At 34.9% G+C, this 25,149-nt stretch overlaps 3 protein-coding genes across 12 annotated transcripts in view; 2 read left to right on the forward strand and 1 right to left on the reverse strand.

Moving 5' to 3' along the window:
• Window positions 1–1,174, forward strand: part of LOC106051473 (uncharacterized) — a 116,011-nt gene extending 114,837 nt beyond the window's left edge. For all 10 annotated transcript variants that reach the window (XM_056033467.1, XM_056033476.1, XM_056033474.1 and 7 more), the window contains one exon: window positions 1–1,174. In XM_056033467.1, coding sequence (XP_055889442.1) covers window positions 1–327 — 327 coding nt within the window. In that variant the 3' untranslated portion in view covers window positions 328–1,174.
• LOC106051471 (gamma-tubulin complex component 2-like) overlaps window positions 1,159–25,149 on the reverse strand; it is a 26,908-nt gene continuing 2,917 nt past the window's right edge. Inside the window, exons 2-30 of the mRNA XM_056033478.1 lie at window positions 21,414–21,492; window positions 21,219–21,300; window positions 20,981–21,072; window positions 19,509–19,566; window positions 19,266–19,397; window positions 18,811–18,907; window positions 17,349–17,434; window positions 17,106–17,183; window positions 16,686–16,767; window positions 15,822–15,899; window positions 13,693–13,760; window positions 13,489–13,533; window positions 13,140–13,232; window positions 12,960–13,021; window positions 12,685–12,727; window positions 12,095–12,166; window positions 11,766–11,827; window positions 10,688–10,800; window positions 9,887–10,037; window positions 8,400–8,579; window positions 8,199–8,272; window positions 7,983–8,083; window positions 7,715–7,785; window positions 7,376–7,550; window positions 4,851–4,994; window positions 4,368–4,490; window positions 3,462–3,625; window positions 2,694–2,797; window positions 1,159–2,601 (exon numbers count right to left, since the gene is read on the reverse strand). Of these exons, the coding sequence (XP_055889453.1) occupies window positions 2,516–2,601; window positions 2,694–2,797; window positions 3,462–3,625; window positions 4,368–4,490; window positions 4,851–4,994; window positions 7,376–7,550; window positions 7,715–7,785; window positions 7,983–8,083; window positions 8,199–8,272; window positions 8,400–8,579; window positions 9,887–10,037; window positions 10,688–10,800; window positions 11,766–11,827; window positions 12,095–12,166; window positions 12,685–12,727; window positions 12,960–13,021; window positions 13,140–13,232; window positions 13,489–13,533; window positions 13,693–13,760; window positions 15,822–15,899; window positions 16,686–16,767; window positions 17,106–17,183; window positions 17,349–17,434; window positions 18,811–18,907; window positions 19,266–19,397; window positions 19,509–19,566; window positions 20,981–21,072; window positions 21,219–21,300; window positions 21,414–21,466 (2,769 nt within the window). The 5' untranslated portion in view covers window positions 21,467–21,492 and the 3' untranslated portion in view covers window positions 1,159–2,515. The remainder of the gene's footprint in view (window positions 2,602–2,693; window positions 2,798–3,461; window positions 3,626–4,367; window positions 4,491–4,850; window positions 4,995–7,375; window positions 7,551–7,714; window positions 7,786–7,982; window positions 8,084–8,198; window positions 8,273–8,399; window positions 8,580–9,886; window positions 10,038–10,687; window positions 10,801–11,765; window positions 11,828–12,094; window positions 12,167–12,684; window positions 12,728–12,959; window positions 13,022–13,139; window positions 13,233–13,488; window positions 13,534–13,692; window positions 13,761–15,821; window positions 15,900–16,685; window positions 16,768–17,105; window positions 17,184–17,348; window positions 17,435–18,810; window positions 18,908–19,265; window positions 19,398–19,508; window positions 19,567–20,980; window positions 21,073–21,218; window positions 21,301–21,413; window positions 21,493–25,149) is intronic.
• LOC129926657 (uncharacterized) lies at window positions 21,990–23,594 on the forward strand. The gene has a single exon (XM_056032091.1). The coding sequence runs from the start codon at window positions 21,990–21,992 to the stop codon at window positions 23,592–23,594; it is 1,605 nt and encodes a 534-aa protein (XP_055888066.1).

The raw sequence follows: 25,149 nt of genomic DNA on the forward strand, positions 1-25,149 counted from the left end.
TTACGAGATCCACCTCAAGATGGAATATTTGTCTGGGGAATCTACCTCTGGGGATGTGGATGGGATAAAACTACCGGAGAACTTCAGGATCTTCCTCCACGCTCAGGCTGCGCATCACTTCCTGTTGTTCATGTGACATGTTGGCCAGTAAATGAGAAACCCATTTTGCAGGACAGTGTCCGAGCATCTGAAACCTACCAGTGTCCAGTTTATCACTCTCGACTTGCCCGCCAAGAAGTGGTTCTTGAAATGGACGTGAGAAGAGAAGGAATACCTGCCTCCCGATGGCCTTTGAGGGGACTAACAGCCACCATCAGACCATATTAAAAAGATGGACTTCAACTTTGTTGTGATCAGTATTGAAACAAAGACATACACGAAACAAAAACATGTATTTCAATGTAATTTCTTGGTGTGATATTGTATTTCTAATTTTTAATGTGAAATTATTAATAAATTATTTATTCCAATATAATAAGCAATGTATTTGAGATGTTACTTTACAAAATTTTGTTTTAAAATTCTACAATCTACAATATATGTCCCCACCACATGAAGTATTAAGAGAGATGTTTAAGAAGGTAATCTGCGTAATACAGTTGTGTATCTGTTATTAGGGTTCACCTTGTTTGGTGCAAAGATTTTTCTTGGTGAAAAAGTTCACCCCCCCCCCTTTTTTTTTTTCAACATAGTACTTCATTAAAGCCAATCAAGTGTTGCATAGTTTGGTTGATGTCTACAAAACTATAAAATGGCTTGGAATAGAAATGTTGACATATATTTATACAGTATTGCTTAGAAAATGCAGCTTGCAACTGTGTAACAGAAAGCTGATCTAAATGGTTAATGTTCCATTTATATTATGTATTCATAAATCAACAATTAATTATGAGGGACAAAAAAAATCACTTCTTGTTTTGAATTGTTTATGACTCTGTAATTGTATTGGTTTATTGAAAGGCAGCTAAATGAGGCTTGACGAGGTGTATGAATGCTAACAAAAGTTTTATCAATTATGTAAAAATATGTTGAAATGTCTTCTGGTTTCATGACTTATGCATATTTTGTTATTTTTTTTCATTTGTTTCAATGAGTTCTACATGTTTGCAGTATATTTTCATGTTTTAGTTTGATCAAAGGGATGTAATCTGTAAAATAAAACACTGAAACGATCTTTCATTTCATTGGTTGATTTAATAGTCAGGCTTTAAAGAAATCAAGCAAAGTGGTTTACAGCAAGCTAACTATATAAATACATAAATAACATGAACTTCACACAAAAAAGTTCAGTTTTCAAGGCACACACCAACACATCATGAATGGCTCACTTTCAGTGGAAGTTTTATATTTCAATCAACAAGTGCTGCATAATCAAAAAATCATTTAAGAGAGCAAAAACAATGTTACATCTTCATTGTCCAATAAAAAAAAATGTTATATCTTCATTGTCCAATCAAAAACAATGTTACATCTTCATTGTCCAATCAAAAAAATCATTTAAGAAAGCAAAAACAAATGTTACATCAGATGTATACACACACAAATAATTATTTGTAGGATTTACAAAATGTGTAAAAAAAAAAATGAAACTCTTAGTTAAAATTTTGAGATTCATTGTCAACTTGTGACTCTCATGCACGCATTGCTCTATAGATGTCAGCAAGAACTTTAATTTTTTTTTTTTACAATTCACTTTTACATGAACACAGAAGTTCAAGTACTGATGAGATTTTAAGCTATACAAGTGTCGAGGTTGCTACTAACATTTTTCGGTGCCATTGAGAAATACATTAGTCTAAGAGTAGAAATTAAGAAATTTTTTCTTCTAGTAAACAGCATTTTTCACAGTAACTCAAAATTTTTTGGCTAATATTTGTAATTTTATTTATCCATTATTTGTTACACAGTAACTTTTTCATTTAGTTAGTAAATTGGTCACCCCCTTCTTGTGGCAGCTTTCAGCTTTCATTTTAATCACTGTAATATGATGTGATTTAAAGCCAGATGCATTGTGCAAGTGTAACAGAGGTGGACCAAATTATCTCTAGCTTCTCAAAAAATATAGATGGTTGCCTGGTCGTGCGGTTTGTGAGCGCTGGAATGTCGTTCGGATTTATCGATGGTCCCGGGTTCAAACCCTGCCCGCTCCCATCCCCCGTCGTCCTGCGGGAGGTTTGGACTAGGAAGTAAATTATCTTCAACTCTGAAGGAACATCCGAAACATGTAAAACAAACAAAATAAACAGATTTTAATTGGGACTACAACATCCTCATCTTAGCTGGCGCAATCAGCAATGGTACCAAGTTTCAATGTCAACCCTATATAGACTTAGTAACTCAGAAACAGTGACTGTACAGGTATCACATTCAGCTTATTATTTCCCTTCACATCTGCCAACTTGTTAATCCACAAACCAGATCACATAGTTATCACAAAGGCAAGCCAAATAATTCCCCTGAATTGGACGCAGAGTGTCAGTGCAGCTGTTGATTGTGATGATTTGTCCAATTATTTTCACTTGTCTCTGTACTGACCAGGGACATAGGTGGCCGTCTCTGGACGCTGAGAGGTAAATGAAGTCGGCTGAGAGCCACTAAGAGCTAGATGGAATGACAATTTTAAATTCATCAGATGAATATCAAAATGAAAAGCTCAAATGTCTAGGCAAAAACCTGCACGTTTGACAACTTACCAAGCCCATGACTGCTAGACTCAGCTCTCATAGAATGTTCCTTTAATGCTCTCTCTGCTGACAGCGCTGCCAACTTTTCAGTGTAAAATCCATTGAAATCAAGCCTAAAAAATAATAATATAGTAGACAGAATAGTGGGTATAATATAAAGGATGGGTCTATGGAAGAGACTCTAATCCAGGCAAAAGACAGAGAGAAATGGAGAAAGATAGCTGATAGATGATGTATGGTAACCCAACAGACAGATGAGGTTATTTTGGGTGGGTTGAAAAATGATCTTCTGTAGGATCCTAGGCATCACATTCAAAGACTGCATCACAAACCAAGAAATCAGAGACAGGGTTACTGTAGCGATCGGAGCCCATGACGACCTGCTAACTATTGTGAAAAGACGAAAGCTTAAAACCTTTGGCCACATTACAAGATCTACGGGGCTCGCAAAGACCTTCCTTCAGGGAACAGTGCCAGGGAAAAGAAGAAGAGGCAGACAGAAAAAGCCATGGGAGGACAACATTAAAGAATGGACAGGCCTGCCATTAAGAGAGGTTCTAAACAAGGCAAAAAAAAGGGAGGAATGGAGAAAGACGGTCGACAAATCTTGCCTGGTGCCCCAACGGTCCAACAGACTAAGGGATAGATAAAGGTACGGAAAAATGATCAACACAGGAATATTCCTCAAATGTGTCACAAGTAACTCAAAAATTCAATATAATGGTATGATTTTTCATGTCTTTCTTTAGAAACCTCAAGACCTGGTAATTCACTGACCTGTATAAAATATTGAACAGTTTATGTTCATAGGTCTTTGTGTTCTCATCCATTATTTTGTCCAGCAGTTTCACAAGGTACTGAGAGAAGTTGCTGTCGAAGGTTTGAATCGTCTGTTCAAAATTTTCATCCGCTAGTACCTGGTCAACATGTTCAGCCAACACCTGCAATACAATGTCAGTACAGTGTCAATGTCAGTACAATGTCAATGTCAGTACAGTGTCAATGTCAGTACAGTGTCAATGTCAGTACAGTGTCAATGTCAGTACAATGTCAATGTCAGTACAGTGTCAATGTCAGTACAGTGTCAATGTCAGTACAATGTCAATGTCAGTACAGTGTCAATGTCAGTACAATGTCAATGTCAGTACAGTGTCAATGTCAGTACAATGTCAATGTCAGTACAGTGTCAATGTCAGTACAGTGTCAATGTCAGTACAGTGTCAATGTCAGTACAATGTCAATGTCAGTACAGTGCCAATGTCAGTACAGTGTCAATGTCAGTACAGTGTCGACTGTCACACTAACTGTGAGGCTGAGTGGCACAGACCACTTATTTACTTATCAAGAGGGCTCAGCTTCGAAGCCCAACTCAATCTGAGTTGTTTGCTGAGCAACTAAGAGCAGCAGGGAAACCTTCTCCCAAATACCCCCTCCCCTCTGCATGTCCACAGAAAAAAGATTCGACTGTTTGTACTCAGCCTACTTGAAACATGAAAGATGCTCTATAAAAAAATCAATTTAAAAAAAAAAAAACAACAGGAACATTTATTTTTTTTAAATGAACAGTCTACTGTATTCATTAACAATACAACCATGGTCTGTATTTATACAATTTCCAGACTTTACCAGATCTGAAATATAAAATTAAAAATGGAAGATTAAAAAAAATAAATTTTTGTTTACCTTAATGGCTGTTTTTTTCTTCTGCTGTTCTTCCTTGCGCTGACGGTTGGTTTTTGTGTACTGAAGAGTGCTGTCCCTTAGTCTTTCTACCTCAGACTCCACCATGGTTGTCTGGCTGACCCTCTGTAAACCAGAAAGAACAGGTTTCAAGCACGCGAATCAAGGAAAATGTGCTCAATTTGAAAAGCACAAACATAGTTTTGAAAATCAAAAGCCAAGATTTTGTACCACAAAATCAGCTTTTCTTTTCTCTTATTATTTTGTAAGTAGTATAAGCACCTATCTATTGGCATTTGTACAAAATAATAATAATAAAGCTTGTCTTCAAGTCTGAAGATTAATCATCAGGAATGCAGTATTTCCCATGGCTACGCAAACCCCAGCTGAGACCTACATATCTGTACTTATGTGTTTAAAGAATCACTAAAGTACAAGCTCTTTTCCGCTTTCTAATGCTAACATCTGGGATGAAAGAGCACTGACCTGTACGTAGTTAGAGAAGGTGATACACACCACCAGTAACTTGTGAACTATTCTCAGAAGTTCTGTGGAGGTCAGCATACACTCTTCTAAGCAAGACTCCTGGAAATCAGTATGGTAGGCCAAGACATCATCCACATTGGTCACCTGGTGAGAGAAAGTCTGACACTCTTTGTGTGTACCTAACAATTTATCTTGTGATCTTAAAATTAGAAGTCTTAATTGTTATGCCACTTTCCATGTGTGTACCTAACAATTTATCTTGAGATCTTAAAATTAGAAGTCTTAATAATTGTTATGCCACTTTCCATGTGTGTACCTAACAATTTATCTTGAGATCTTAAAATTAGAAGTCTTAATAATTGTTATGCCACTTTCCATGTGTGTACCTAACAATTTATCTTGAGATCTTAAAATTAGAAGTCTTAATTGTTATGCCACTTTCCATGTGTGTACCTAACAATTTATCTTGAGATCTTAAAATTAGAAGTCTTAATTGTTATGCCACTTTCCATGTGTGTACCTAACAATTTATCTTGAGATCTTAAAATTAGAAGTCTTAATTGTTATGCCACTTTCCATGTGTGTACCTAACAATTTATCTTGTGATCTTAAAATTAGAAGTCTTAATTGTTATGCCACTTTCCATGTGTGTACCTAACAATTTATCTTGAGATCTTAAAATTAGAAGTCTTAATAATTGTTATGCCACTTTCCATGTGTGTACCTAACAATTTATCTTGAGATCTTAAAATTAGAAGTCTTAATAATTGTTATGCCACTTTCCATGTGTGTACCTAACAATTTATCTTGAGATCTTAAAATTAGAAGTCTTAATTGTTATGCCACTTTCCATGTGTGTACCCAAACAATTTATCTTGAGATCTTAAAATTAGAAGTCTTAATTGTTATGCCACTTTCCATGTGTGTACCTAACAATTTATCTTGTGATCTTAAAATTAGAAGTCTTAATTGTTATGCCACTTTCCATGTGTGTACCTAACAATTTATCTTGAGATCTTAAAATTAGAAGTCTTAATAATTGTTATGCCACTTTCCATGTGTGTACCTAACAATTTATCTTGAGATCTTAAAATTAGAAGTCTTAATAATTGTTATGCCACTTTCCATGTGTGTACCTAACAATTTATCTTGAGATCTTAAAATTAGAAGTCTTAATTGTTATGCCACTTTCCATGTGTGTACCTAACAATTTATCTTGAGATCTTAAAATTAGAAGTCTTAATTGTTATGCCACTTTCCATGTGTGTACCTAACAATTTATCTTGAGATCTTAAAATTAGAAGTCTTAATTGTTATGCCACTTTCCATGTGTGTACCCAACAATTTATCTTGTGATCTTAAAATTAGAAGTCTTAATTGTTATGCCACTTTCCATGTGTGTACCCTAACAATTTATCTTGAGATCTTAAAATTAGAAGTCTTAATAATTGTTATGCCACTTTCCATGTGTGTACCTAACAATTTATCTTGAGATCTTAAAATTAGAAGTTTTAATTGTTATGCCACTTTCCATAAGAAAAAAACAACTATTTCAATCACAATGCTATCAATATCCAAGCAGAACTTATCTATTCAATTTAGACCAGAACTCAAACTACAAAACTATATTTCAACAATTCGATCTATCAATGTGTATTCGGCATACACAGAGCACTTATTTTAACAATCTCTTAGAAAGCATGGCTGCTAAAGAAGTGTTTTTTTTCCTCTCTTTATTACAACTAGTGAAACATTTCAAGTCATGAAAATGTGAATAAGATTACTTTTTGAAATCTGTCCCATGAATCTTTCTTAAATATTTGTATGCACTACATTTAATACATTTTTCTGTCTCCGCTAGATATTGTGATTGGTGCTTGTTTTAAAATGTTTCGGATGTTCCTTCAGAGTCGAAGATAATTTACTTCCTAGTCTGAACCTCCCACAGGATGACAGCGGGAAGGGTATGAACCCGGGAGCATCGAGACGACTTAAAGATAATCCAGTGCTCATACTGCACAACCTGGTTGCAATTAGTGTTGTTATAGAACCATATCATAGAGTCAGTTATCATTTATAGTTAATTTAAAGTTTGTTTTTCAGTATCCAACTTTTTCACATCTTCACAGACATGCCTTAAGGCTGAAAAATTTTTACCAAGTATACGCCTCTTAATTGAGGTCAATAACTCCAATAAATGGTCACATTAACTTCACCTGAAAGTGCTGTTAGCCACAAATTAATTGCTAACAGTCAAACATGAATAAGACTTTTTCTCTACTAGAGGGGAACACTTGGAATACAATTACTTTTACACTTTATTCGGATGGATTTAAAAATGAAACTTCTGACAACACCTGCCACTATGTGGAAACAGGATATGGATTAATTTAGTTTCGAAAAAATCTGGGCATACAAATATTGTAGAAATGTAGCCATGAAATATTTAATTTTGATAACATCTAATGCCATTAGAAATGGCTTTCTAACATAGTCACAAATATTTTTGTAAAAAATCCACTAACTTTAGCCATGTTCTGTTGAAAGGTATGCCAGTTGGGCTCTATCACCTCAAACATCATGTAATATTCAAAATTCTGTACAAAATTCAACATTCGCTGCCGGAGTGCAAAAGCAGCAGTGTAAAAACGGGAACTGGCTGGCGAGTAAAGTTTCATCTGTTTGTTTCCGATCCAAACACTGCGGGAGAAAAAAAAACATGTTTCACGCAAGACTTACCAGTTTAAAATAAACTGAACACACACAAAAAAAATATGACAATGCCCCAACTAAAAATACAACCAGATACATAAAAATGAAACCAAAAAAAAAAAAAAAAGAAACAAAACAACTTCGACACTTACTTGCACAACTGTCTCTCTACATGTTTGCAATAAAACAAATGTCGAAATAAAATCTGGTATCTGGTCAAGGCCTTAGGAAAGAAAAGGGTCAAAACTGAGACATAATTTTTTTAAATTCAATAAAAAAAATCTTTACATTTCAATTGAATAAAGTTCAGATCAAATGATAGCCCTCTAATAAGTTGTAATGTTAATTACATTATTTTGATCTCTCTGTACCAAAAATCATAACACATTAACTTCCAAGTCCTATTAAAAAAAAACATACCTTTCTACTCAGTACTAAAGACAACGGCCACTTAACAACATAATCAAAAGAGAACGATTCTAAGCCAGATAGTCGGATGTCTGTAGGATCTTTCTTGTAGTCTGTAGATACATAAGTTCAAAGGTTAGTTGGTTGGTGACCATCAACTTCACCGACATATCATCAGGCAAGAATGTCCTAATAACAAAGAGAGTAAAGACTTGAAGTAATCCTTACCTTTCTCTCGCTTGGAATCAATGGCAATAATTTGTAGAAGGTGAGAGGTCAAATCAAAGGGGAGTAGCTCAACACTGCAGAATGAAAAAAGCAAAAATAAATTACATACATCTAGGAATGTCAACAATAAAAAGAAATTGTGATCCGATCAGTAAAAAAAAAAATTTTTTAAATAGTCCAAGAATAAAAGCCAAATTTTACCGCAGGTCGTCTTTGAAAGGGTCAACATTGGCGGTGCTGGTCCTGAGTGCCAACTCCAGCAGAGATTCCAGGCGAGAGGGAAGTATATCATCAATGTGCTGCCGCATTTCAATCTCAGTCATGTCCATGAACTGGACAATGAAGTCGCCTTTGTCCAACAGGAAGTAATGTTTGATTGACCTGCAGACAGGAAGTATTCAAAACTTTTTTTTTTCTCCCCCATCTACTGTCAAAAATTAACCATTTCTTCACTAGAGTTCCTGCTACTGGTTGAAAACTATAGTCACTTATTTAATCCTTTAGTAACTCTGACCTAGAGAGTGATAGTTTTTATTTTTTTTAACAAAGCTGATATTAATTTACTCCGTCTGTCTTTCTACGTAGATTCTTTTACACTTTTGTCTTCTACTTCCTATTCTCAGATACAATAAAAATTTCACACAACTATTGAATGAGAACACATGAATCAAATCAAAACATTAACCAACAAGTTAATCAATAAGTGTCAATAATTTAATTTTGTTTTATATTGATAGAAAGGTAGATAAAACTTGCAATATTAAGATATAACAGAAATTAAATGGTACATTCCCTTAAGTCAATTTAAGCTTTGTTTTTTTTTTAATTACTTTTTCATATTTATCTTGTTTTCACTAGTTTATCTGGCACTTAAAGCATGTTGGAAGGGATTGGTTCGAATCTGTTCAAATGTGATGGAATACATCTGGATTAATGTTCAGGCTATAATTGAGAAGGATTAGGATGTTTTAACTGTAGAATATGGAAATATCAAAATTGGGCTAAGTGATTTACAGCTGTTAAAGTTGGACAGATATTTGATATTTTGGGTTTCGGCACATTTTAGGCCATGTCGTGCCGGTACTCCAGGAGATTTTTAAGCTAAGGAGACAGAGTGATGGTTAATGAAGGCAGACTGTGGTAAAGAGGTGGCAGACACAATGACAGAAAAGAAGTAAGACACTTTGGAGCTCCAAATGTGCTAAACAAAGAGGAGCGCAGTTTAACGTCATGTCTCGGGACGAAAGTTGGACAGTAGTTATGGTGAAGACAACAGTGGATGCTAGAACTAATAATGTTAGATCGTCCAACTGGTTTTATATTAGTAAACTCAGTAGATTTTTAGATGACTTAAAACATGATGCTAGCTCCTAGGACTTTTTTTTCACTAATATAAAAGGAAGATTTGTATGCTTTGTATAGCTGGTTTTTTTATTCGCTGTGAATTTCAGAGTACAATTGTGTCTAATGAAAAAGAGTTATACCCCCTTCATTCAGGGCCAGCAAGATGTCTGCTGACAACTGTTAAGTGTGGAAAGGGTTTAACAAAACATGTGAAACAGTTCCAACAGTACCTTGTTAAGCATTAATATTACAGACCTAAATTATTATTGATATTCAACATATTACTTCTGATCTTGATTAAATGAAAACTATTTATATATAGTTCTAAATGAACCAGAACTGACTTGAGCCTGGCAAGGAGCTGTTTCTCTTCCATCAACAGCGTCAGCAGCAACTGACTAGCGTAACTGTAAGCCCTCTCAATCTGGTCATAGTACCGCCTCTCTTTCACTGTGTACACCAGCTCTTCAGCGAATGGACAGTTCACATCTCGACCTGCAAGCCAAATTGTAACGGAAAAGAAATAGAAACATTTCCAAGGTGCAGATATAAAAGCAGGAAGTCTTCATTCCATATTAGTAAGACAAGCCAAGATGTTCATTTAATTTAGAAGTAAGACTAGCCAAGATGTTCATTTAATTTAGAAATAAGACAAGCCAGATGTTCATTTAATTTAGAAGTAAGACAAGCCAAGATCTTCATTTAATTTAGATGTAAGATCAGCCAAGATGTTCATTTAGAAGTAAGACTAGCCAAGATGTTCATTTAATTTAGATGTAAGATCAGCCAAGATGTTCATTTAATTTAGATGTAAGATCAGCCAAGATGTTCATTTAATTTAGATGTAAGATCAGCCAAGATGTTCATTTAATTTAGATGTAAGATCAGCCAAGATGTTCATTTAATTTAGATGTAAGACTAGCCAAGATGTTCATTTAATTTAGATGTAAGATCAGCCAAGATGTTCATTTAATTTAGATGTAAGACTAGCCAAGATGTTCATTTAATTTAGAAGTAAGATCAGCCAAGATGTTCATTTAATTTAGAAGTAAGACTAGCCAAGATGTTCATTTAATTTAGATGTAAGATCAGCCAAGATGTTCATTCAATTTAGATGTAAGACAAGCAAAAGTTAGGTGTCTTACCACACTGCCGAACAACATTCAGGTATTTCCCAGTATTCAATATTTTGTCTGCCACTTGCTCCAAGAAAACTGGAATTCTTTCTTGAAACACTGTGTAATGTTTCTCCCAGTAAGTGAGTAGAGTTAAGGGCACAGCAGAACAGAAACTTGCATAATAGATTCAATACATATTTTATATACATGATGTTGGGTTAGTGCCCTTACTTAGTGTTTCTACTTTTGTGTAAGCTTAAAGCAACAATTTACATGTATGCCTATGTCTAGAGTCTAGTCACTAATGTACCCCTTTATGTTTTTCCCCAACTAATGGCAGGTACCCATTAGAATTGGTTGGACTCAGTAGCCTAAAAAATCCAGAAATTAAAATTCCAGCCTTCACCAAAATTCAAAACCAGAGACCTGGGGTATGGAAGCCAAGCACTTTATCACTCAGCCACTTGTTAAGGCACAATGGCCTGAACAGAAATGTATAGATTCATGTGCATACTCATAAGTTAATTTAAATGGACAGTTTGTAGCTGTTTTAAGACAAGTGTCAACTTCATGAAACTGATCCGTCAGCTCATTATAAAACTCAAGTTCACTGGGTCCCCCATCTTCTGGTCTAACATTCTAAGAGAAGACGTCTTCTGTTTAAGCTCTTATCTAATCTTATATAATACAGACGTTACTTCAAAAAAAGAAGATGATTACGTCCTAAGCGTCATGCATTCAGTCATGCATATTAACCAATGACTTAAATTCTGCCAAGTCACCGGTTTTCCTGGCTAGCTCAGGCAACCCATTCCATGCTCTAATAGCTCTAGGGAAGAAGGAGTATTTTTACAAATTTGTCCTAGCATATGGGACGAGGAATGTGCCTTTATCTTTGTGTCTCTCTGAGTATTTTATTAAATTTTGTTTTTGTATTTGAAGATTATGGTTCAGTGTTTTATGTATGATTGCTACTTTACTTTTGAGTCTTCTGTCCTGAAGGCTTTCTAAATTTAGTGATTTTACTAAAGGTGTTACTCTAGTCAAATGTGAATATTCATCGTATATAGTGTACAAAGAGAAACCTGTACAAAGTCAAGGATATGCATCATTGTAGTCCTCTTGCAGCTTTTCTTTGTTGATAGTCTCATTCTCCTCAACAAGAAACTGTCGAACAAAACACTTCAATATTTATATGGGATGCATGGCCACCAATGTCTCCTATATGTCTAGAACAGCAGTTCTCAAACTTTCTAAAACATCTTTTGAGAACTGCTGATTTAAAAAAGCTGCTACCAAGGAGAAATAGTGACATGAAGTAATTTGACTATAAAGAAAGGGCAGGATGGATAGACAATCCTTTAACCATAAAACTTCCTAGATATTTGTAAGTTTTTCTGACAATGAGCTCATCTCGTTGGACATACAACTCACCTCTGAATAAGGGTCAGTGATGATACCTCTGTAAATCCATTTCTCCAAGATTTCCATGTATGGTACACAGGCCTAGAGAAAGTCAAGATTTATAGCCTGGTTAGTTCATGTTAAATTGCATTTTAATTATTTTTTTTTAATAACTCCATCAAATATAGGATTCCATAATAACATTCATTTATCATAAGACTAACTTTTGAGCTCCTGACCTGTTTTGGGTTTGTCAAGCATAAGATAAATACTTTTTATTTACTGAGTCTCTTTGTTACTCAAAGACACTATTCAGAATGGAAAGACAGGCTCCAATTTGAATTCATCTGATCCCTTGGTAAAATGTCTGTTGCATTGTGTTAGTATTGTTGTATTGTATCAGTTTAAGTGTTCCAATATCTGAATGTATCAGTGTGTGGGCCTATGTGTGTGTATTTCAGAATATACAAATGAGACTGGACCATAGCGCTCTGAGCTCGCTATAAGCGTGTAAGTAGCGCTATATATAAAAGCTATAATTATTATTATTATTATGTGTCTGTCTCTACCTGTATCGGAGTGTGTGTCCAAAATAAAATAACAATCAGTCTCTAACTTACACTTTGTGTCAGGTACAAACACAGCTCTGAACTTTTTCTGTCACTGAAACAAACAGAAAACTTATAAATGTCCAAAAGTAAACAACAATCTCTATAGATTTGAAATAAGATTCAAAAGAATTCAAAGAAGAAAACAAAAGTCACTTCTGTTAGATACAATCAAATCAACATACACTGTCTAGTAGAGTTAAAAAAAACAACAAAAAGTCAATTAGTCACATACAATCAAATCTACATACACTGTCATGAACAGTTAAAAAACGAAATTCACAAACCCAATCATTGAAGCAGTTTTCTCATGTAAAAGACTTAACACAGCGCCCCCTATACACTTGCCCTGAGGATAAGGATAAAACATTAATGTGTACCGACACAGCAGAGGGCCACATTTAAGGCAAGCATGAAACCAGAGACACGCCGACACACACATATAAATAAAGTGCAACAGGACTTACTCTGTTGATAGAATTAGCTACTGACGCTAATATCTCCAGAACTCTCATGGTAGGCTGTAAATAAAATCTCAACTTCTGAAGAGTTAGGTTCCCCTGAAATATGGATGACTTCCTATAGTTCTATATAATGGATTCAGATGCAGAAAAACTAATAATAATAATAATAATCTTTATTGTCTGTACGGAAATTTGTCTTACAATTTGTGCATTACACCAAACAAAAATGTTTTAAGTCTTAAAGGTTAACTGTGAAAATTTTAACTTAGGAATGGCTTCAGAAATCACAAGGTGAAAGAATCATACATAAATAATTCTATTCAATAACTTTTAATTCAACTCTATAACCTACTAATTTCATTTCTCTTTCCAGTTGGGCCACCATAACTAAGTAATCCTGTAAATAAAAAAATAATAATTGCACTTATTCAATAAGTAGAATAAAAGAATTACTAGAAACAAACACATGAAAGAAATGACACAATTTTAAAATAAACATTTGAACCAGCACAAAGATTGGTTTTAAAACAAAACTTCTGCTTGTTACGGCACTTACCCTTATAAGTGTTTCCATGGCATGACTTAGTGCATGGTTCACAAGCCCATATTCAAATGCCGACTTTTCTGAAAACAGAGCACAAGAAGAGCAAGGGGATTAACATACTACTGAACTTCCGACTTCACTAGTAATAAGAAAAAAAAAAGTTGCTTTGACGTCACGCACTCAAGAATTTTTCTAGTGGTGTTTCTTTTTTTTTTTTTTGCATTTACTAGAGGTTGTCAACATTATAAAAGGGACATAATCTAGTAGAAGGAGGAAGACAACCAGTTTGTTTAACACATATTAGTAAATTCACTTTAGAAACATAATTTTGTCCGGGGGGGGGGGGGGGGGGGGGGGGGGGGGGTGTTGTGAATAAAACATTGTGGTATTAGATTAGATTAATTAACCCTAACCCATTCCATGCTCTAATAGCACTAGGGAAGAAGGAGTATTTGTACAAATTTGTCCTAGCATATGGGACGAGGAATGTGCCTTTATCTTTGTGTCTGTCAGAGTATTTTATTAAATTTTGTTTTTGAAGATTATGGTTCAGTGTTTTATGTATAATTGCTACTTTACTTTTGAGTCTTCTGTCCTGAAGGGTTTCTAAATTTAGTGATTTTACTAAAGGTGTTACTCTAGTCAAATGTGAATATTCGTTTGTTATGAATCTCACTGCTCTATTTTGTGTCTCTTCCAGTTTCTTAATGTTTTCTTGAGTTGAGGGGTCCCAAATTAGATATATCTAGATTACTTATTATATTTATACTAAGACCTAAGATGCATAGATGATAGATCTATAATGACTATAATACTAATAATAGTTGTCACTTTACTAGATTTGATACTAAATTAACTAAATCTAGACTAGATCTACATCTACTTCTATTATAATTATACTTATATCTACTATCTAGATCTATTTAATATTAGATCTAGATCTAGTATTATCTACTACTACTGGAGTATATAGATCTAAATACCCATATAATATCTAGTTATAATCATAATTATAATAATCTAAAATCTCTAGATCTAGAGTTACTAAGATATCTACTAGAGTAGACTCTATCTAGATTTTAGATCTAGTAGTAGTAGTAACTAGTATTTCTTAGAATATTTTTAGATTAAAATATTAATTATTTGATCTATAGGTCTAGTAGCTAGATCTAATTCTAGATACAGATTATATTTCTGATCATTTCGTTTGTAGAAGATATTAGATCCAGAATATTCTAGAATCTAGAGTTAGTTAGAGAATCAACATTTAGTTTTATCATTACTTCTAAAGGTAACTTATATTAGAACTTGGACAATCGCTTCTAATTTCTTTCTATAATAGTATCATTGTAGTGATTCTATTAAGATCTACATCTATCCCATAAAGACATTTAAATCTTTTTTCATGTGCACAAATAAATGTTCATTACATTTTGCTAAAGAGATTGGTTGTGCTTTATATTTTTCATGTTTGGCAGTTTTGTCCTTAAAAAAGGTCAAAATAGTTAGTAAAAGTTTAACTAAAGTTTCTTAGTTTAGTTTAACTAATTTTTTCAATTTGTGATTAACTAAAAGTTTAATTACTTTTTTTTTAGTTCAAACTTAATTTTAGTTTAACTAAAAAAATTTAGTTTAGTTCCCATCACTAATTTAGGCTTATGTTTAGGCTCTAATAGAATAAGATTTTAATGGGAATATTAATGTTTAAGCTGTAGAATAAGGATATAATGATTGGGGTAAGTGATTTAGAACAATTTAAGACCAAAAGTAGTGAAAATAAATAAAAAAATTGATGCTAGATCCAGTATTGAATATGTTAGATCTAGTCAAACGGCAGAATGGAAGGCAACAAAATCTGACATGATATTTTAATGTTTTTGAGCTCTGTGGGCCTATTTATGACTTCAAACATGATACTTAACCCTAGGTCTATTTTTCTATTATCAAAAGAAGGTTTTTGTTAGGTTTTGTTAGTTTTTTCTGTGAATTTAGTAAAAAAAATTGATTTTTTAAAATAGCTGATACAGAGTTATATCCCTTCTCTTAGGGATGGGGTAGATAGTTTCTTACAACTGCTTAGTGGTGAAATGGTTAAGGAAAGTCTAAAAAATAGACAAGTCAACTAAAGGGAAACAACTCACCTTTTATAAACAAGACCACAGTGGAATAATTAGAACATAGAGGCAAGATTCCATTCACTAACTCTTTGACACTGACATCTAGACAACAAGCAAAAGGTATATGTCACTACTAATCTAAACAAACATGGCTCTAATTTTTACAAGTAACTAATGTTTAATTACAAAAAAATACTTGAGACCATTAGACTAAAATTATACAACACTATTAACAATGTAGGAACACCAAATATTGAATGTGTTATTACTATGTTAACAATGCTTATATCAACTCTGTCTGTCCAAAACTTAACCAATTAATTAACCATTTAGTAATAATTAATTAACTTTTGTTTTATATAGCAGAAAGAGAGAAAAAACAGCAATTTTCATATACATTGTAGTAATTGGTGGTTCCTTCCCTTAGAACAGTGATGCTCAACCTTTTTCGGCCGGCGGGCCATTTTAATTTCCGACACTCATGTCGCGGGCCACATCAACAAAAAAGTTTTTTATAAAAAGGAAATAGACAATGAACCATTTTTATTAGAAATCCATGAATCTGGTAGTTACATTAATTTAAGAGTTGATTTATGTTCTTTCAAAAGAGCCACTCTTTCTTTAGAGAGCAGATATGTTGGCTTATTATCAGTATAAATCCATTTATCCTAACTTAGGGAAAGATTTTTTTTTTCAACCCTCATCTTTTATGTGGAGAGGAATTTTCTACACTTTGAGCTGACGTTTTGGCGGGCCGGATAAAATTACCTCGCGGTCCTGATGTGGCCCGCGGGCCGTATTTTGGGCATTAGAATGAGCTTAGTTTTTAGAAAGTATTAATTTTTCTATTGCTTGTTAGACTTCCAAGGAGCATTTTAAATGACTCACCCATACTCTGGTCAATCAGAAATTCTCTAACAGCATATGTTTCTTTCAGCGGTCTTGGAAGTATATATTTGCCTTCAATTCCCTATACAAATCAAACATATTTTTAAAATGTATCATTTCAAATAACATAACAACTAAGTAACGTAAAGTTCCCCTTTCAGACATTGCGGGTCAAAAGGTCATCTATTTCTGTGGCCCACAGTTAACGAGTGTATAAACATAATCTTTAATCTATCTATTAATCTCCTCATTTGTAGCCAGAATGAATGAAATCAGAACCTTTTTAGGAGTCCTAACCCTTTTAAATTCACAACCAAACACTCTAAAATCTCAAGTGTTTTTAACTCTTACAAATAAAACAGACGCTGATTTACTGATAAATATTTACACGTATGTACATAGAGAGCAGGACAGCCTTACCCTCATACATAGCAGTAAATCTTCTAACACTGCATGCTCCTGGTAAAATGGCGACTTGTTCTTCAGGCTCTCTACATTCTGAAAGACAAAATCAGCTAGTGAAACATAGAAAGACATGATAGCCAGTCATATTCAAGCCAGTGGTCAGCCTAACAGTACAAACTATGCCAACCTTTGTCACGTTTAATTTTTGACCCTCAGCTGCCTAACAGGTCTACACATCACATTAAATTTGGCACTTACCTCCTGAGGAAAGTCAGAGTCTGTAACAAAGTCCAGCGTGAGATAAGGTCGTTTAAAGACCCAGTCTGGTTGCTGGGGAATGTTAGCTGGAAGTAACAAGATCAACGATTCAACGACTTTAAATCTCTTCCTTCGACAAATATTAAGAGAGGAATATATAGATAAATACCAGACCTGCCTACCAAAAAAAGTCCAAATGCGTAACGGTAATGGTCAAAATGCATATTTTGGCACCAGAATGCGTAACACTTACGCGATCCACTATTTTGTCATATATATATATATATTTAATATTAGATCTAGATGTCATGATTAGATCTACAATCTAAATCTAGATCAATACGACAATAGAGATGATTTCTAGACTAGATCTGGATCTATGTCTAGACTCTATATAATTATTATAATAAATATAATCTACTCTAGATCTGGGCTCAAAAGTGTTACCGATGCCGTGGATCCGCTACAAACGTAGGTCTACTCCAAACTTTCGTAGGCCTACCTTCATCCTTGATCTATTCTATACTAAGACTAAGAATCTAGTCTAGATCTAGACTAGATGGTAGTAGATGTTATCGATCTAGATCTAGTCAATCTAAATCATATTACAACTAAATTGGATCTAGATTGTAGAGCAATGTAGAGAATCATGACATAACAATGATAACGAACGTAATGACTAGCTAGACTCTAGCTAGATCTATTCCTGTATAACAAGTTATCTAGATTCTAGATCTAGATTAGATATCTACAATGTCACTCAATGTGTTTTGAATCGATAGCACTTCGATATTTTTTTCTATACAAATGAATCAGAGATTAATTAATTTCTACTAATGAACTTACAAAAAAAAAAGTCAAGTTGGTGTATCAGCTAACTGACAGTACCAACCTGGTACCAACCCGCCACTCCCTCACTCTCGCGTTCTTCATTTCTAGACTAAATCTAATTGCTTTTAAGAACCAATCAACGTATAGATCTGGACACAATGTGTTCCCCCACCTTTCCTGTTACCCCCCTCCCCAACAGGACGGCTTAGCGTGACCTCCGTGACCGCTTGTAAGCTAGTCTAGAGAGGAGAAAAAAAAAAGGATACGAAATGCGTAACGCGACGGGTTAAATGCGTATTTGAGTAATGACGGTCATTTTTGGGAGATTTTGCGTAACGAATACGCATTTTGCGTAACGGTAGGCAGGTCTGAAATACCCTTTTATGCCCACAAAAGCTTTCTACTTTAGGATAAAGAGTACAATCAATAATTAATTAAAATGTCTTCAAGTTTGAACATTTAGAAAGTGTGCAGTATAGCATAAGGCTATGCAGACCCAGCAAGGACCTACATATTTTGTCACAATGAATACAGACAAAGCCATCGGGTGGAATCATAACTAAAACTATCTTTGCAAACCTATGCTGAAAAAGTAAGTCTGGCTATTTCTTTTATTACAAAGTTAACTTACTATTTCTAGTCAAAGGTTTCTCTCTAACAACTTTCACCAGGAAGTCTGCCGGTGGGGTCTCTACTACAACAGCTTGTTTCAGTAATATATCTTTAATCTGTCAAATGGAGGTGATATAAGAAACTTATCAAAGTATTTGGTACAGAGCCAAAGTTAATATTCAAAATGGTCAAACCTAAAAAAAGACATCAAACATGTGACACAAGTTCCTATTGCCAAGTCAAGATTGAAGAAGAATAATCCCTGGGGTACCCTAATAAGAATATATATGCTTTTTAACACTAAATATCCTAAGAGACTTAGCAATATAAGAAAACTAAACAAAAATCTACCTTAGGCAGATCAATACAATAACATAACTGTTCATCTACCTCAGTCAGATCAATACAATAACATAATTGTTCATCTACCTCAGTCAGATCAATACTAAATTTTTCTTGATTTTTTCAACTGACCTCCGACAACTCTTCCTCTGTCATTTTTGTTCCAGGAGCAGGTAATTGTGAAGTGACCTTACTGTGGGGCAAAGAGGTCATTCCTGTTTTCTCCAGTTTCTCCAGGGCATTGGTGGCCAGGAACTGCTTGGTCTGAGCATGAGAACAAAATCTTTTTTTAAAGCACACATTAACTTTGTAAATGCCTCTAATTCTAATTTTAACGCAATGGAGAGCTCAGATATTTTGCAGAAATGGAATTACCTCCTCTTCCTCATGAAGTTTTGAAAGAAGAAATACCAGCGGATCTAAGTCTCTCACACTGAAACAAAAAAAAATAAAACACTACATGATTTATTTGCAATAACGTTAAAAAAAATAATATTTTAATTACAAGTTGACTGAGTATATTTAAAATCTCCATAAAAGACGGAAAGTAATTCTTGAATAGCATAACATTTAGCTCTTTTTCTCCTATTTAATGATACCATCGTTGATTTGACCCCGTTAAATTAAATATATTTTTGGCTTTATAAACTTGAATTTTTGTTATATTAAAAGAGCTTGCATTCTTCTATAATTCTATACCAAAAGTAACGATTTCTAAAAACCAACAAAAATGTTATTGAAGCTCAACAACAACAGCAAAAAAAAAACTGTTATTCAATGGATACCAGCTCATATACAACTAGCAGGAAATGAGAAGGCTGACACACTCGCCAAGAGTGGGAGAACAAACTCACAAGTAAACTCTGCACTCTATCCAGAAGAAATGGAGAAATTAATTGTAGATAAAATAAATGAGAAATGGACGAGCTCCCATCCAAATCACAAAAAAGATGTTGCTTACTATAAGCTATCCCGACAAGACCAACGTCTAATCATTCGACTCAGGACCGAACACAACAGAATGCGACAACACATGCACCGGAAGCTCAAAATTGGAACCAGTGAAATCTGCCTATGTGGAGTATCACCAGAAAATGCCGACCACGTCCTCCAAAACTGCTCTCTTTACCAAGAGGCCCGTATAAGACATTGGCCTCAAATCACCCCAATAGAAAGAAAACTATATGGAGAGCTCCCTGATTTGGAAACCACTGCGCAGTTCACCTCATGTATTGGAATAGTCATATGAACACTCCAACATAACAATGAGAATGATGAAGAAGAAAGAATGTTATTGAAGTTTAATCATAACAGGGTAGAATGTACAAATGTGAAACGTGTGTCAGAAAGTGGAAAATAATTACAGAGATAAAGAGTTTAGATAGAGGTAAACCTGCCTCAAGCACTCTGTGGGGTGATAATACCACACATGCACTCAGAGGGATCTTGATAGTAAGATTTCAACTCCTAATAAAGTGAATAAAATATCACATGTCCAGACAGAAGATATGGAAATATAAATGGCTTCATGGGTAATGATCTTTACCCAGCCCCAAGCAAACCAAATGTTAGTTGAGTCTTGCAACTTAATATGTCAAACGAGAACACATGCTCAACGCACTGTGAAGCACCTCTATACATAGCTGATGTAATTTAACGAAGCAAACTTCTCCTGAAAACTTTGTTCTGCAAGCCCACAGCCTCTTATAGTTTAACTAAAGCACCACCGGAGGCATCTAGTCGCAGTCACTTTAGTTACAACCAAAAAAAAAAAAAAAATGCCCAGTCTATATAGATTTCTTAAAGAAGACTGATACGTTATTTGATGAAATAAAGTTGCAACTTACTTTTTTCCTTTCAACTCATCATACAAAGTTGAGAACTCAATTGGCGTCTCTGTAGATTTGGCAATCTGCCATTTGGCATTACTTGATGACATCTGGGGAGAGGGTCAATATTTATACAATTACATCTGACAGATTAAAAAAAGAGTAACATGTTAAAAACATTTATACTATTATATCTCAAAGATGTAAGAAACATCAACATGAATTATAAAATAACAATTAGCAATAGAGGCTCTACCTGTGTTGTAATATATGGTGTCCGACATTTAAGTAACTTTTCTGCATATAGCTCTGGCCCAATAGGATGAGACGACTTAACGCTGGAAAAAAATAAAAATTTTATAGCATGTTATCAATTGAAATAAAAAAATGAAAACTTTTTTTTTAGCCCTTTTAAAGAATTTATTGATTAGAAAAAAGTGGAAATACATACCCAAGTAAAGTCATAAGCTCACTGATATGATGATGAATTTTAAACTCACTCATATTAGTAGATTACATTGATGACACAGCTGTCAAGAAAAAAATGTGAATGACTAGTGAATGTAACTTCATTAGACTAGATTACTAGATTCTATATTATATATAGTTGCTTTAAAATTAGTTTAAAAGATAATTAAGCTGATAGATCAAAACTGATAGATCAAGAATTCTTGTATTTAATAATTTATCTTTATGAATCATATATATATATATATATATATGATTTCTATATCTTTATGAATCATATATATTTGATTTATATATAAATTTTTTACAGTTTAAAAAAAAAAAAAATTAACACTGTATATTATTCATTAATTCATTAACCGGAAATACACCAAACCAACTAGAACTTGGCCAGGAAGGTTCCTTTGTGGAAGAGTCTAAGACGTGTACTAGTGAAAGCCCTCTGGAAGCTAGCACACCGACAAACCTTCTGACGACCAAGACCTCAACCAGGATCGGGACCTGGAACATCAGAATCCTGTATGATAGCGGCAGAATAAACGTCGAAGTGGCAAGCGAAATGAGAAAGTACAGAATCAAGGTTTTAGGCCTCAGTGAAACACGATGGAATGGAAGTGGTCTAAGCAATCTGACAACTGGAGAGAGCATTATATATTCTGGACATGAAGATCTAGACCACGATCACACTCACGGACTAGCACTTCTACTGTCAAGAGAGGCATCAAAGGCTTTGTTGGGATGGGAGCCAGTTTCCTCAAGACTAATGTCAGCCAGGTTTAATGCAAAAGGAAGGAAAACAACCATCATCCAGTGCTATGCACCAACAAATGCAGCACCAGAAGAAGAGAAAGAAGAATTTTATAATGCTCTACAATCACTACTAGAGAAAACACCTAAAAATGATAACAAGCTTATTATGGGTGACATGAATGCAAAAGTAGGTACAAACAATGCTGGAAAGGAGCTCTACATGGGTAAACATGGCACATGCAATGAAAAGGGGGACTTATTTGCTGATTTCTGCGCATTCAACGATCTTATCATAGGAGTAACCATCTTTCCACACAAAACTATACACAAGAAAACATGGACTTCCCCAGATGGTAAAACGGAAAACCAAATTGACCATTTTGCAATATCTCGGAAATGGAGGAGAAGTCTCCTTGATGTTAGGGTGAGACGAGGAGCAGATGTAGCTTCTGATCATCATCTGCTAATAGCAACAGCGAGGATCAAACTTAAATCCTTTAAGGATTTTTCAGACAGACCACACTACAAAATCAACACTCAGTACTTAAAGAGTGAAGAAAAAAAGGTACTCTTTAATTGTGAGGTTAAAAATAAATTTGAAGTACTTGCTGGACTAGTAACAGATGAAACCCTTGAGCAACACTGCCTCACTCTCCAAGAGATATGGAAAAGCACATGTACAGACGTCCTAGGCAGGAAAACGAAACAACACAAGCAATGGTTGTCTGCAGAGACATGGGCCAAAATCCAGGAACGGAAAGAGCTAAAAGAAAAGATAAACCAATGCCAGAATGAAGAACAAAAAGCTTATCTTAGAACCCAGTATGGTGCAGTAAACAAGTCTGTAAGAAAGAATGCAAGAGATGACAAAAAACGCTTCCTTCATGAAATGACAGTCGATGCAGAAAAGGCAGCAGAACAAAGAGACATGAAAAGGTTGTACGACATAACAAGAACCTTAGCAGGAAGAAATACCAAAACCAACAAGCCAGTGAAAGACAAACAAGGAAAAATCATCACCAGTGATGTTGGACAGAAGGATAGATGGGCCGAACACTTTCAGGAAATTTTGAACCAACATCCTCCTGAATCGATTCCGGACATTCCCCCAACAACAGAAGAAATAGATGTTAACACAGGACCTCCTACTAAAGGGGAGATCATCAAGGCCAACAAGAATGCAAAAAAGGGAAAGGAGCGAGGCCCAGATGGTATACCAGTAGAGGCTTTAAAAGCAGACCCCAAAATATCAGCTGAAATGCTGCATCCACTGCTATGCAAAATTTGGGAGCAAGAAAAGGTCCCTGAAATCTGGAAACTGGGCTACCTAATTAAATTACCCAAAAAGGTGACCTCACTCAATGCAACAACTGGCGAGGAATCATGTTACTGTCAACCCTCAGCAAGGTCTTAACTAGGATAATATTGGAACGCCTTAGAAAAGATGCCCTAGACAAAAGACTAAGACCAGAACAGGCTGGATTCCGTAAAGAGAAATCATGCACTGACCACATTGCTACACTACGTATTATCATAGAACAATCTATCGAGTGGCAATCTCCTCTGTACATGACCTTTGTTGATTTTGAGAAAGCTTTCGACAGTATTGACAGAGATGTAATCTGGAGACTGATGAATTACTACGGAATTCCAACAAAATTCATCAACATCATTAAACAGTTATATGATGACTCATCATGCCAAGTAACACACAATGGTAAGCTGACCAACCCCTTTCAAGTAAAAACGGGAGTAAGACAGGGATGTATGCTTTCGCCCTTGATATTTTTGCTGGTGATCGATTGGGTCATGAGACAGACAGTCTTAGATAATAAAAGCGGCATACAATGGACACTAACACAACATTTAGAGGACCTGGATTTCGTCGATGACATCTGCCTCCTCTCCCATACACAACAAAATGCCCAGACTCTCAGAAATAGTGAAAAAGACTGAACTTCTAATCAACAAAAAGAAAACTGATGTTATGAGGATCAACATCAGACAAGAGAACCCAATCATGCTACAGAGAGAGAATATCCTTGATACGACCACTTCACATTTCTGGGAAGTAGAGTTAGTAAAGATGGCGGAGCTGATGGCGATATACTAATTCGGATCAATAAAGCTAGGTTTGCCTTTTCAACTCTTCAAACTATCTGGCGCTCTAAGGCATTATCTCTACACAACAAGATACGAATCTATAATACAAACGTTAAGTCTGTCCTTCTATATGGTTCAGAAACTTGGAGAGTCACTAAAACAAATGGAAAAGCTCCAGACCTTTGTTAACAGATGCCTACGCCGGATATTAGGAATTAGGTGGCAAGAAAAGATAACTACTATCGATTTGTGGGAGAGAACTGAACAAAAGTCCATAGCCCAAGACATCACAATACGAAAATGGAGCTGGATAGGACACACCCTGCGAAAACCAGCTACCAATGTTGAAAGGCAGGCACTTGACTAGAACCCACAAGGAAAGAGGAAAGTGGGCAGACCCAAGCAAACCTGGAAGAGGTCAGTCATCAGTGAAGCTGAGGGTACTGGAATGACATGGGAGCAGATGAAGAAAGCTGCTCAAAACCGAGTTCGGTGGAGAGGTGTGGTTTCGGCCCTATGCTCCCCTGGGAGTGCACAGGATTAAGTAGTAGTAAGTAGTAAATTAATCATTGATGCTTTTAGTAACAGAAACACTATTGGGAGCAGTTTCCATAAACTTTGTTTACAATGGATAAAGGTTTAAAATTCCAAGTTTAGTGGGATACCATTTGATGCACTTGCGACATTTTTTTACTGCGACATCTAAGTAATATAAAATAAAAAGATATATATAACAATAACATGATGTTGTTAACCTATTTCAACAAAATGTCTGTTCAATAATCCTTGCTTTTAGAAGAATAATTCTTCAACTAGTTCAACCTAAGCCAGGCCCAGGTGTTCCATGTTATATCAAAAGATGCCAT

This window comes from Biomphalaria glabrata, chromosome 6 (assembly GCF_947242115.1).
Source record: "Biomphalaria glabrata chromosome 6, xgBioGlab47.1, whole genome shotgun sequence".
Lineage (NCBI taxonomy): Eukaryota > Metazoa > Mollusca > Gastropoda > Planorbidae > Biomphalaria > Biomphalaria glabrata.